Source organism: Hydra vulgaris, chromosome 09, assembly GCF_038396675.1.
Source record: "Hydra vulgaris chromosome 09, alternate assembly HydraT2T_AEP".
NCBI lineage: Eukaryota > Metazoa > Cnidaria > Hydrozoa > Anthoathecata > Hydridae > Hydra > Hydra vulgaris.
This window is the reverse complement of record NC_088928.1, coordinates 20,381,096-20,395,303: the sequence shown is the minus strand read 5'-3', so window position 1 is coordinate 20,395,303 and position 14,208 is coordinate 20,381,096. Positions and strand designations below refer to the sequence as shown.

The 14,208-nt window shown below is 27.5% G+C and overlaps 1 protein-coding gene across 1 annotated transcript; it reads left to right on the top strand.

The window, feature by feature from the left end:
* The first annotated feature begins 892 nt into the window (after nt 1-892).
* LOC100199161 (small ribosomal subunit protein uS10) lies at nt 893-2,541 on the top strand. The gene is made up of 2 exons (XM_065805010.1): nt 893-1,031; nt 2,152-2,541. The coding sequence occupies exons 1-2, from the start codon at nt 1,029-1,031 to the stop codon at nt 2,500-2,502; spliced, it is 354 nt and encodes a 117-aa protein (XP_065661082.1). The 5' UTR covers nt 893-1,028; the 3' UTR covers nt 2,503-2,541.
* The last annotated feature ends 11,667 nt before the right edge of the window (nt 2,542-14,208 follow it).

Sequence of the window (14,208 nt, the reverse complement as noted above, 5' to 3'; positions counted from 1 at the left end):
AAATTTACAACCCCCTCAAATTGAAGGGGTTTTAAGCTTTATATGGTCATAATTTTTGAACGCAAAAATATTTTTCCTATGAAATTTAAAATTTATCGATGAATATAAGTTTAGTTAAAAACAGTACAAAAGATATTTCATCAATTTGTTGCTCTCACGTTTAGGGCAGAGGGCGAAAATTTTGGGGCTTTTATATATATATATATATATATATATATATATATATATATATATATATATATATATATATATATATATATATATATATATATGTATATATATATATAAAAGCCCCAAAATTTTCGCCCCATATATATATATATATATATATATATATATATATATATATATATATATATATATATATATATATATATATATATATAAAATCCCCAAAATTTTCGCCCCATATATATATATATATATATATATATATATATATATATATATATATATATATATATATATATATATATATATATATATGTATATATATATATATAAAAGCCCCAAAATTTTCGCCCCATATATATATATATATATATATATATATATATATATATATATATATTTGTATATATATATATAAAAGCCCCAAAATTTTCGCCCCATATATATATATATATATATATATATATATATATATATATATATATATATATATATATATATATATATATATATATATATATATATATATATATATATATTATTTTTGAAATAAAATAAAATAAAGTATAACTTTTTTTAATAAATATTAAACATTTTTTTAAATACTTAATTTAAAATTTTTTCGTAGCTGAATAATTTTTTAATGCCAAGAACAATAACAAAAAAAGCGAGTCTTTAGTTTTTGAACATACAAATGCTTTATAACATCATCTTTGGTTTTATATTATGTTCCGCAAAATGAGTATATGAGACACATTGCTTTCTTTTAGTTACATTTCAAGGAGAAAGGCTCACCGCTGTTCCTCCTAACTCAAAGTTTTATTTTGTTGGAGGTTTAAGTCGGCCTTAAAGTCAAAATGGTAAAATAATTATACTTTAATTTATTTGGTTTACGATTTATATATACTTTCTACTAAGAAAGTGAAATTTTAAAAACAAAAGGAAACATTAATTCTAACATCTGATAAATGCTATAAAATAGTATATACGTTATTTATTGATTTAATAACACATCATCTAGCGTAAACAAAGTTATAGAAAAAATACGGAAAAAACTTATTTGAATTATAAGCAATAATCATGCAATACGTTTGCATAGCTATTAAGTTTTAAAAATCTGTGTAATGGTGACTTATATTTCCCAACACCAATTTATTTGTCTACTATATATACACCTTAACCAACAAATAAAAAAAGTTCTTAAAATTTGAATAGTTGAATATATTTAAATCATTTATTTCCATCAACAATATGCATTTCAGAATTAAGAAGTGCACCTAGGGCATCTGAAATATACTATTTCTATGTTTGTTACAATTGAATCTCCATTGCATAAGAAGTACTATTAGAACACAAATCATTAATTTGGACAAATCAAGAAAAGTTGCTCTTCATCATACTTCATCAAAAGTGCATATCGTATAACTTTCATGTTTAAAATTTTATTTGGCAGACATTTTTATGATCATTTTTTAAAACTTTTAAATGTGTTTTCTGCTAATGTTTATATATTTGCAATTGAATAAAGTTTTTCTAAGACGTTCTAAGAAAATCTAAATCTATTTTTTTGCAAAGTTTAAGTAAATTCAACTTTAATTAGAAAAAACAGGTAGAAGATTAAGGGAATCCATTATGAAATATTAGTATGCACTTTCTACAATGAATAATACAATAAGATGTATTTTTTTAATTTTATAATGATTAGAAACATTGTTCAAGTTAATTTGAGTCACTGTTTATGAAGCTTTCTTTTTTTTAACATGATATTTTGCGTATTTGTTTCTTTTGATCTTGTTTTTAATAATGACATAATGCAAGAGGCCTTTAAATATCGACATATTGCTACAGGGTTTGTTTATGTTTTTGGATTTTATTTGTCAGTCAATAGTTAGGGATTTTACTGAGTAACTGAAATTATAATAGTTTTAATGTAAGTTAATATACAATATGTGAAATTGATATATTGTTATCTTATTTTAGTCTGCACTCAAAGAAAAGCAAGTTGAAGAGGAAGCTCAGATTCATCGTATTCGAATTACATTAACCAGCCGAAATGTAAAGAGTTTAGAAAAAGTTTGCTCTGAATTAATCAGGGGAGCAAAGGAAAAAAAATTGGTTGTTAAAGGACCTGTTCGTATTCCAACCAAAGTTCTTCGTATTACATCTAGAAAAACACCTTGTGGTGAAGGTTCTAAGACATGGTCACGTTATGAAATGAGAATTCATAAGCGTTTGATTGATTTACACAGTCCAGCTGAAGTTGTAAAACAAATCACCTCTGTAAGTATTGAACCTGGAGTTGAAGTTGAAGTTACTATTGCAGATAGTTAAATTGTAAAAGTCTTAAATGAAAAAAATACAATTTACAAATTTGTGTTTTTTTATCATTAATGTTATATATTAATTTTATAATTAATTTTATAATTAATTACAAATTTGTGTTTTTTTATCATTAATGTATCCTTAACCCTCAACTAATATATTATAGTAATTGCATTTGTGCTCTGTATATAATTTATACACAATATTAAAATCATACATGGTGCACATACAATTTATCAATTATACTCTTGCTTTTCATAGTAGCATTTAAACTTTAATAAAGCATTATAAAATAAAAAAGAGTTTACTAGTTTTTTCGTATTAAAAATTTTAATTAATTAGTGATCTCTCTTGTTAAGGATAACAAGCTTAAAAGCTAAATCTTTAAAATGTTGTACAAAGTCAAATATTAATTGTTGAAGTTATTATTAAATAATATTTTTAATTTCTTATAATATAATGTATGTTAAAAAACTCTCACAATAAAAGTAAGACTCTAAACTCAACAATAGTCAAATAAACCCCCGTTTGTAATTTTTGTAAACTTTATGTTTTATTTTAAGGTGGCAAAGCACTAAAGATTTTTTTAAAAATGTTAAAAATATGCAGAAAATCACACGGGTTAAAATTTTCCCGGAAATTATAAGACAGGTTGCTTTATAATGGGTAAAATTTTATGTCTTATTTAGGCAGTCTTGGACAAATATCTTTTTTTACTGAGATTTTTAATAAGACTAAAAGTAGCGAGTGATCATTTTTGAAACTTTATCCTGTTATTTGCTTAACATGTAATGATGTTCATGTTAGATATCTATTAAATTGACCACAAATTACTGAAAACTGTAAAATAATATTTAAAAAGATTTGATATAAATATTTGCAGTATTACACTATTTTTTCTTGATTTAAAGACGTTATTTATTAATGACAAAAAAAGTAAGGAAAATTTTTTTGTTAAATTTGAAATATTTAAAAATAGAACTAGTGATTTTGATGTCGTAAATTCCACTATGTTGAATTAAGTGCGTTTAAGCCGTAGCTTTTATCGCGCTTGGGGGTCGTCCATAAAGTACGCTTTTTTTTCGTCGATTCCCCCGCATGATACGCTTTTTTGAGTACCCTCCACCTCCCTAAAAGTACCTACGCTATTAACCTAGTTATCTAACATTTTATATTTTTTTAAATTTATAGTCTCCTTTCATATATAATCAACTCACTGCCCTCCCATCTCATATACGTTATCTGCAGACCCCCTCTTCCCCTCCGAGCGTACGTACTTTATGGACGATCCCTTGCCTCAGAAGCTAGATATCCGTGTTCAACGCCACCTCTGGTTTTACAACATCGGTAAGGAAGGAGGCGTAAATTTGCTTTCAAATGCTCTTCCGCGGTGTTCTGGGATAAGACCGTGAGGACATCTTCGGGCACCTAAAATAAAAAATTAAAAAAAAACCTTGCTAGGGCAATTTTGACTTAATAAATCAATATATTAAAAAATGAGGGGGGGGGGGAATCCGTAAAAAGTACCGTTTCTTAAAAATAATTTAAAAAACGATTCTTAAAGGGTATACTCCCCCATAAGTTAAAAAACAACTGATATAGACAATTAAATATATGAGGGTTTCAGAAATCATAATGGTTTACGTAAAAATATCTATAAATACCAAAACTTTTTGTTTTTGAGAGTTAGGTACAAAAAAGAGAAAATTTGGTACCCCTAAAAAAATCACTTGTAAACCAAAACAACATATTGATTTCACAAGTTAAAAGCATTTTTGATTTCTTGTTAGACTTGTTAACAATTTATTGCTGGTATATCAAGACTAAGTTCATTTTTGTTAATTTGTAGCTCATTTTTTGTCGCATTTTCTTGCCAGAAATTGTATACTTTTTAGTTTCCAAACATGGTTAAAGCTGATCGAATTAAAGTAAGAACTAAGCGAGCAGGCAAAAGAAAGAAGATTTTTAATAGAAAAGTGTTACGTAGCAGTGTGAGTGTAAGTAATGTAAATTTTCCTTCTTGTGTAAATATCGAATTACCTGTAGATAGTCAAACTGACATCTTCGATACCCCAAGCTCTTCTCATTGCAAAGTTGAGGCAGTCATTACAAAAACCAATACAAAAAACAAAGTTCTGACAGGATATAGAATTATTGATTGTTCGATTTTGTCTGATGTTATTAGCGTTTTGAGCTGTCCAACTTGTTTCCAAACGACTTTAGCAATCATTGAAAACAAAAGCAAAAAGCAAGGACTTGCATATGAACTTTCTATTATTTGTTTAAAGTGTAAATATCAAAATGACTTTTACACTTCTAAGTTAATTAATAAAAAAGGAAACTTTGATATAAACAATCGAACAGTATATACAATGAGAACTCTTGGATTAGGATATTCCGGAATTGAACGGTTTACAACCTTCATAAACATGCCAAACCCAATGACGCCAAAAAACTATGACAAACTTGTTTTAAAAGTTACTAATATTGCTGAGAAAGTTGCACAGGAAACAATGACTGATGCTGTATATGAAATAAGACTACAGCGTCAAGATATTAGTGAGATTCTTGATGTTGGTGTATCATGTGATAGCACATGGCAGCGTAGGGGATTTTCATCATTGAATGGTGTATTTACAGCACTTTCAATAAACAGTGGGAAAGTTTTAGATGTTGAGGTAATGAATTGAATATGCAGAGGGTGCTTCTTAAATCAAAAACTTTCTAAAAAAGATTCTACTGCTTATGCTGAGTGGAGAAATTCCCACATTTGTAAAATGAATTCTGTTGGTTCTGCTGGTGGAATGGAGAATGAAGGAGCCAGTCGTATTTTCCAGCGATCAATTAAAAAACTTAAGTTGCAGTACATTAATTTTTTAGGTGATAGAGATAGCAAAAGTTACAATAGTGACAAGGATGTTTATCCTAATATTAAAGTAATTAAATTAGAATGTGTTGGACACTATCAGAAACAGTGGTGTACACTATATTTTTAGATGTTTGACTTTTGACACTTACAGGCATTGTGCAAACTTCAAACTTTTGTATGTTTATGCTTATATAAAAAAATGTTTTGCAAAGAATTGGGGTGATTGGAGCTTAGGAACAAAAAAACCCTAATTTTTTGGTCCAACCCAGCCCTTAACGAGCAACGAGTTTATAAAATATTTTCTTTACTATTTTTATCTAAATTCATATTCATCAACAAATTTCAATTTTCATACAATAATCTCTTAGTGTTCAGTTTTTACGACCCTGCAATGTTTACAGCCCCCTCAAATTGAGGGAGGTTACAACTTTATATGGTCATAGTTTTTGAAAAATAAGAGATTATTGCATGAAATTTGGAATTTGTTGATGTATATAAATTTAGATAAAAATAGTAAAGAAAATATTTTATAAACTTGTTGCTCCCACGTTAAGGGCCGGGTGGGTCAAAAAATTAGGGTTTTTTTATTCCCAAGCTCCAATCACCCCAATTCTTTGCAAAACATTCTTTTTTGATATAAGCATAAACATACAATAGTTTGGAGTTTGCACAATGCCTGTAAGTGTCAAAACTCAAACATCTAAAAATTCAGTGTACACCACTGAGAAGCGTGTTGGAACCAGACTCCGGAAATTGAAAAAAAAAGTTAGGAGACTGGGCGGTCGTGGCAGATAGACAGATAAACAAAATATGTGTCGCTGACTTTGCTGAAGTTTGGTGTTTATGATGCTGTTGCCAATTTTAACATTGGGATGAAGTCTTCAATCCTAATATATGAAAAACTGAACATGGTTCCAGGTTTTTATAAACTAAACAGTTCTAACGACATAAATAAAACACGCATTAAATGGTCGATCTATAAACTAAAAACCGATAACAAGTTGCATCGTCAAAAGTGAAGGTGGAAAACCCCTGAAAAATTTTTTTTGAGTAAATATCGACATTTTATAAATTTAACTTCATATACATAAAGTAAATAACAAAATTAACTGAAAAAAACAAAAAAATTTTTTTTTGGGTAAAATGGTAGCTGTAGCAGGTGCCAAAAACACAAAAATATTGAAAGACCCCGGCCAACTTATCTAAAGATGTACACAATTTTAACAAAATCTTTTTTGCATACTTGTTCTAACAAGGTAGTTTTGTGATATGAGCGAAGCAGATTTTTCATACTAATTTTTAATAGGCTTATATATTGGACCGAAGTACATGTAAAAAATTTGACCAAATTTTATGAATTTGTTGACCTATTTAAAGACTGGCTTCAATTTTTAAAAAAATCTGTCACGTTTAAATCACAGAAGACAATCAAACAAATTCATACTTAAAATTTTAACTCAACACCACTTTTAGTTATTTAGATATGCTGGCCGGCGTCTTAAAAACTCTTCATCTGAGAAAAACAGCTTTTAAAAATGCTAACATAAAAAATTTCAAAATAGTGTAAATAAATATGCAAATCTATATATAATAAAAAAAGTTAAATCTTACAATGCACCAGTTTGATATGGGTTTTGCTCTTTTTCAATAAACTTGTCATATCGACTCTTCTTTTTACCACGAATTACTTGTCTGCGTTTCTTTGCTCGTTCTGTGTTTTTATATATGGTTAAGTATAATCTAAGTATATAATTTTGATTAATTTTTCTACATCCTTCTAACAAATACTTTCCAGGTCTTAAATTCATTTTTTCTAAAACTAAAACACTAGCTTGTCTACGAATGTTAAAATGGGCAACTGCATCAAAAGTGCCAAATTGAAGATGTGTAAGTGAGACATAATGGCCTTTTGGTATACGCTCCCATATTGTCATGTTAAAAGACTCATTGTTATTTTGGGTAAGGCCATGCAGACATTTTTTTAAAAGAATATCACTACTTAATTCATCATAAATTGGCTTAAGTTTCCAAACAATAGATATTGGTAAGCCAGGACCAGGTCTATATGTTGAGGTATGGTTTGCTTTGTCACGATTATACCGACACCAACTATCTGAACCTTCTGGACAGTGAGGAAAATGTAAATTTTCATTTTTTGATGAAGCAACATGATAAAGTGTAGCTCTTACAGCAGATTTCATAGCATTTAAATTTTTTTTGTTTTGGCGAATTGCAATGCCATAATAATTTTGGAGACGATCGATAGTTGTATCGGTCAATTTTCCACGACCACCAAGACCTTTTTCTTTTTTTTTTAAATTACGTAAACGTGTTCCAACTCTTTTTTGCACATGGCCAACACATTCAAGTTTATTTATAAGAACACCTTGATAAACATTTTCTACAGCATCATAAGAAGAGGGCTCCCTCTGGCTCCATTCCACCGGGTAGTCCTTGGTAATTAAAAGCACATTTATGTTTATCATGCCATTTTTCATAGGCTAATGGGTTTTCTTTCTTTAGATGTTCTTTATGAAAACATGCTTTACATACCTATATTTTGAGAAAAACATATTAAAATCTGAAGTATGTAACATCAAATAGATTTTAATATTTAAAAAAATACCAATCTTTTATAATATGTAATATATATATATAATATAGTATGTTATAATATATATATATATATATATATATATATATATATATATATATATATATATATATATACATACATATATATATATATATATATATATATATATATATATATATATATATATATATATATATATATATATATATATATATATATATATATATATATATATATATATATATATATATATATATATGTATGTATGTATGTATGTATGTATGTATATATATATATATGTATTGTGTATACATATATATCAAATCAGGTTTGCGTTTATATACACACAGACAAACATATATATGCATATAAGCATATAATATATATGCATATATGCAAACCTAAAAAAATAAACAAATTGTATACTTAACTTGTTCATAGCTTCAACATCTATTACTTTGCCTGTTTCCATCGAAATAACAGAAACAACGCCATTGTTTGAAGAATAGCCTCGTCGCTGCCAAGTGCCATCACATGATACTGCAACATCAACAACATTGGGCACATGGTCGGGAGTAGAATTTAAAACAAGATTTTTAATTCAAGTCTTTTAATTCTTGAGCAGCATCCATCATAGTGTCTTCAGCTACAGATTTTACTGCATTAGTTAGTTTTATAACAATTTTATTATAATTATTAGCAGTCATTGGTTTAGGCATGTCCATTAATGAGACAAATCTTGAGAATCCAGAATAGCCTTGACCACATGATCTCATAGCATATACAGCCCTGGTATTAACATCAAAACTTTTTTGTATATTCAATGTTGAGGTGTAAAATTCTCTTGAATAATCACATACACAGCAGTTAACATAAAGACAAGACGCTAGACCTTTTCTCTTGTTTTCATTTTCAGGGAGAAACAACTTAGATGACATACATACTGGACATATAAGGGTAGAAATTACAGAATTTAGTATTTATAAGTCTATAAAACGGTATCCAGTAACTATATTACTAGATAACTTTGGTCATGATGACGAAATTTTTTTTATTTTTTTAGCAGAAGCACATGTTTCATTAGAATTAATAAAGTTAAAATCAACTGTTTTCTCCATATTTATATTTACATCTGCAACACTTGTAGAAACATTTATGTTCATATCCACAATATTTGATTCCATATTTACATCCATATCAACATTATTTACAGCTAACTTTTTTTTTACATTGAAAATTTTTTTCCTTTTATTATTTTTAGTTCTTTGTTTAACTCTGCATGCCTTCGTCATTGTAGAAGATTTATGATATATTTATGAGCTTTCCAGTAACTGTTTTTATACTAAAGTTGTTTTGAACAATGGAAAAAACAATTCACTTGATAAGATATATTCTTCATATGAAAAAATTGGAATTTGGACTATTTTTTAGTTAAGGTAAAAAATAGTGCCGTTGCTATGGCGGTTGTTAAGGAAGCTTAAAATACTAGGGTTCAATAAAATCTATTTTAATGAAGATCTATAGCGAATTTTCAAAAATGGTTTTCAGATTGTGAACCTCTAATAAATTTTGCACAAAACAAGAAAATAAAATTTTTTTTCAAAAATTTCATATTTCTGAGGGGTTTTCCACCTTAAGGGCTAAAAAACTGAAGAAAAGTGACAAAACCTCTGAAAAAGAAAGTAAAACATATGAAGCAGGAGGTTTTTAATATTAAATATAGTCCAATATATAATGTTACGTATACTTGTAGATCTTTTATCTTTTATTTTCAGTTTTTATGCGTTTTCTCAGTTTGAGGTTTTTCAATATGCCGGCCAAAATTCCAAGAGAACCGCTTGAACGTTTTATCTGAAATTTTCAACAAATTCTAAACGGAACAGAGTTTTTAAATACTTACGAATAAAACAGTATGGCTAATTTAATTTTTCAAAAAATGTCCTTTTTTCTATAGTCAACTTTAGAGCACAAGTTTTAAGGCTCAGAACTTTTTTTAAAAATCTGTTTTGTTTAAAACACTCATAAACCTATTCTAATTGTGTTTCCAAAGTTTCATTCAGCCTTTTTATTATTAGCTTTTGTTAAAACTTGGCCAGTGCAAATCTTATTTTTTGCTTATTTTTGGGATTTTTTACGGTTACTACAGCAACCGTTGATCAACTTTTTTTAATTTTATTTTGATTTTCTACATTTACGATATGGTTAATCATTTTATGTCAAAAGTTATTATTTATTGTCTATATTTACAAATGGGGGAGTATACCCCTTAAAAACTAAAATTCACCCGACTGACTTAGCCAAAAAACCGACTATAACTTGAAAATCACTTTCTTTGAGAGGGTAAAACATCGCCTTGCCCCTCACATCCTCCCCTAAAATCGTGTTTGTATGCAATCTGTACGCATAAAAAATCTTTGTTCTTTAAAACACTCTACAAAAATAATACACAATAAAATTTAGTAATCTAAAAAAGACGTAGTTTTTATGAATATTTCACATCGTAGTTGAGAGAAGTAAAAGCTATAATATATAAAAGAAATATCATACACAAGCTCAAAAGACAAGCTAACGCGGAAAACATCTATTTTTGTCGTTTTACAAAAGTAATATAAGTAAAAGAAGCATATAACAACTTGAGCATTTTATTGTTTTTTTTTAAATGCGTGATTCTTAAATTGACTATAAAAATTTGACTACAAGATGTGCATTTTTTTTCTTTATTATTTTGTATTTTTTGTTGAAATTTATTTGAAATTGAAAGAATACCTAAATACTACCATGATAAAACATATAAAATAATGCATAAAATACTACCATGATAAAACACCTAAATACTACCATGATAAACACATGTTTTTGAAACAAAGAAATGAATTTTCTAAAACTATATAATAACTATGAAGTTTATTGCTATTGATTTTTAAATTTCCGACAAAGTTTTCCGGAAATTTTCAACCCTAACCATCACTAAGAGAAATAAATTGTTTTTACAGGAAAATAATTTAATTGAAATTTTTCACAAAAATACCATAATTATGGTATTTTTACAGTTTTTTTTAAAAACTGTAAAAAGACATCTAATTCTTATATTTTCAAAACACAATATACAAATGATTAAGTAAAGAGCAAGCCAGGAAAAATCTCTTGAATCAATTTAGAGATAAACAGAGGAAAACATAGCAATAAACAGAAGAGCTGCATAATAGAAGTATAGCATGCAGTCAAAACTTGGCCTTTACATAGCGTGGAAGAAGACATTTCCATAGGGTGGAAAAATTTTGAATTAATTTCCATAGGGTGGAAAAGACTCAAATCCTTGCAGAAAATATGCGAGCAAAAGGCACAAATGAAGAAGCTACAGAAGCTGTTGTCAAAAAAACGTTTTTTTTTTCGGTCACAAAGTTAGCTCAAGTTGCAAAACAAAAAACTCAAGAAGTGCAACATGTTCCTGATGTAAAATGGTGGGATATAAAACTTCTTCCTCGTCAAGAGTATAGCGCTTAACAAAAATCACTCGATTAGTAGAACATCTTTATGTTAAAGATGCTCGTTGTGCCTCCCAAAACAATGTATCTATGTCTATATTTTTCACAAAGAAAGAACAAAAAAAAATTCGAATATATAAAAGATGAAGGGTGCGAGGTCTATAATCTGTAAAACTTTTCGCTAAATGTCAGTTAAGTAAGGATTTTATTCGTTTTATTCATTTGATTTCATTCTTTCAAGGATTTGATTTGGATTTCATGTGTTTGTTGGTTTATGCTCAAAACTCTGAAGCGGTTAGACGTGTTTTTCTTGCGTAGATAAACTGAAGAAGGTTTTTTAACGAATCATTCAACAGAACATGCAATCATAGACCTCATGAACAACATCAGCTCATCATTTGATAAAAGACAGTTTGTATTGAGAGTCTTTATTGATCTTAGAAAAGCTTTCAATACGGTCAACCATAAAGTTCTGATTGAAAATATGAAAAAATAAATGGTTCACCAGTTGTTTAAACAATATGCAACAGTTTGTCAAAATTTTCAATATTTTTTAATTCAAAGCTATTAAAAATAAAATGTGATGTTCCATTGTTATTCCTTATATACATTAATGACCTTCCTAAAGCCTCTACATATCTTGATTGCATAATGTTTACAGATGATACAAATTTGTTTTATTCATCTTCCTCTATTGATAATCTTTTTGACAAAGTCAACCTTGAGCTTCAACAACTTAAAACATGGTTCAGTGCTAATAAGTTATCAATAAACGTACTAAGCATCGTTTTCAACAATATTAAAAGAACCCAAGCAACTAAATTTCTTGGAGTGGTTATAGACGAAAATATTTTATGGACAGCCCACATTAAGACCATTAACATTCAAATATCTAAAAATCTTGGTTTAGTTTTCAAAGCAAGACTAATTTTATTACAAAAAAACTTAAAAGTTCTTTACTTTTCGTTTATACATAGTCATCTTACATACGCTAACATTGTTTGGGGAAGCACACACAAAACAAAATTAATGTCTCTTTATCGACGGCAGAAGCATACATCTAGAATAATATATCATAAAAGCAAACATACACATGCTGAACCTCTATTAAATGAAATGAAAGCGCTAAACATTTATCAAATTAATATTTATGCTAATATACTATTTATGCTAAAATACAAAATGGGATTAGTTCCTTCACAATTTACAGAAAACTTCTTTTATTCAATTACCAATATGTTTACCACAAGAGCAACTGGAAACTTTATCGTACCCCAAAAAAAAACTCTCAATTCTCTTTCTCTTATCGCGGCCTCTATTTATATAAATAATTAATTCCAAAATACACCTTAATTACTCTTCCTGACAATATAATTTCTTTAAAATCGAAACTTTAAAACCTTGTTTCTAATATAGATAATTACATAGAGTTGTTCTAGCTCACATCATAAATCAAAATTTGAACTAAAACAATCTACAGCGTGACAAAAGTCGGACTTAAATATATCTAAAAAACATAAAAAATAAAAATAAAAAAATACACACACAAATCATAATTCAACTAGAAAAACAAAACAAAATTTTATATCACAATAATATTTAAAATATTTGTGCATAAAAATCACAATGTTTATCTTAACTAGAACAATCTTGCGTATTACCCCAAGGTTCTCGATGATAAGACTTATTCAGTCTTCTACGAGTTCCCTATAACAATATTATCTTAACAAGTCTTTCATAATAGTATTATATTATAATGAAATACAAATATTATATGTATTTCATTAAAAAACAGTGATTTTTATATCTATTTTGCTAAAAACTACTATCTAACTGTAATTTAGACTTATAGTTGTAAACTGGAATTTGAGATTCAAATGAAATTTATCTTTATAAGTAATAACATTGATAGTTAAGGAAATCGTCATTTAGTCTATCCAGCTGATTATTTCTAGTTTTTGTACTAGTTTTTTAAATAAATTGATTTTCAATATCTTTATAACTTTTAAAGAGTAGATTTTATAAAAAAACGCTGAAAAAATGATATATATTTACACTTTAATAAAAATATAAAAAAAATGCATAAATTTTTATTTATAGTCCTAATTCAATGCTAAAGATGGTAATTTTTTGCAACTTTTCCTAAAAATTAAAAAATTGCGGACGTTTTGGACCAAATTTCGTATTTTTTTAAAAAAAGCTTTGGGAATTTTCAAGGCAAAAAAAATCGCCGTGTATTATTAATTTATGTCATTTTATAATATTTTACATATGTATATATTACTTTATATTTATAAGATAATATCATTACATACACAAACTAAATGTCGTTAAAATCTAAATTGACTTTATAAACCTGTAAAATGTGCTGGGCTATGCAAAATGCTAATTCAACAAAGGCTTCAAATATTTGGAAAATTGGTTGAGGATTATGCCATAAATGTAAATGTTACACGCCAACTTTGACCCTAATGTGAAATAAAAGTAAAAAATAAAATAATGCATTAATAGATAATGAACCTCTCCCTCCTACTTTGCCTGTTATTTTGTTAAATAAAGATCATTTACTAGATACTGCATCAAATATTGGTGAAATAGTTGTTTCATTGGAATGACAGATAGAACAGAGAAAGAGAATGATAATTAATTCTGGAGTTGCTTTAACACCAATTGAAAACCAGGTGCGTATTGGCAAAAGGTTAGGAGAAGTAGAAAAAGAAGCTAGTCTGGGAAAATGTCTTGAATCAATTTATAGTTAAACATAG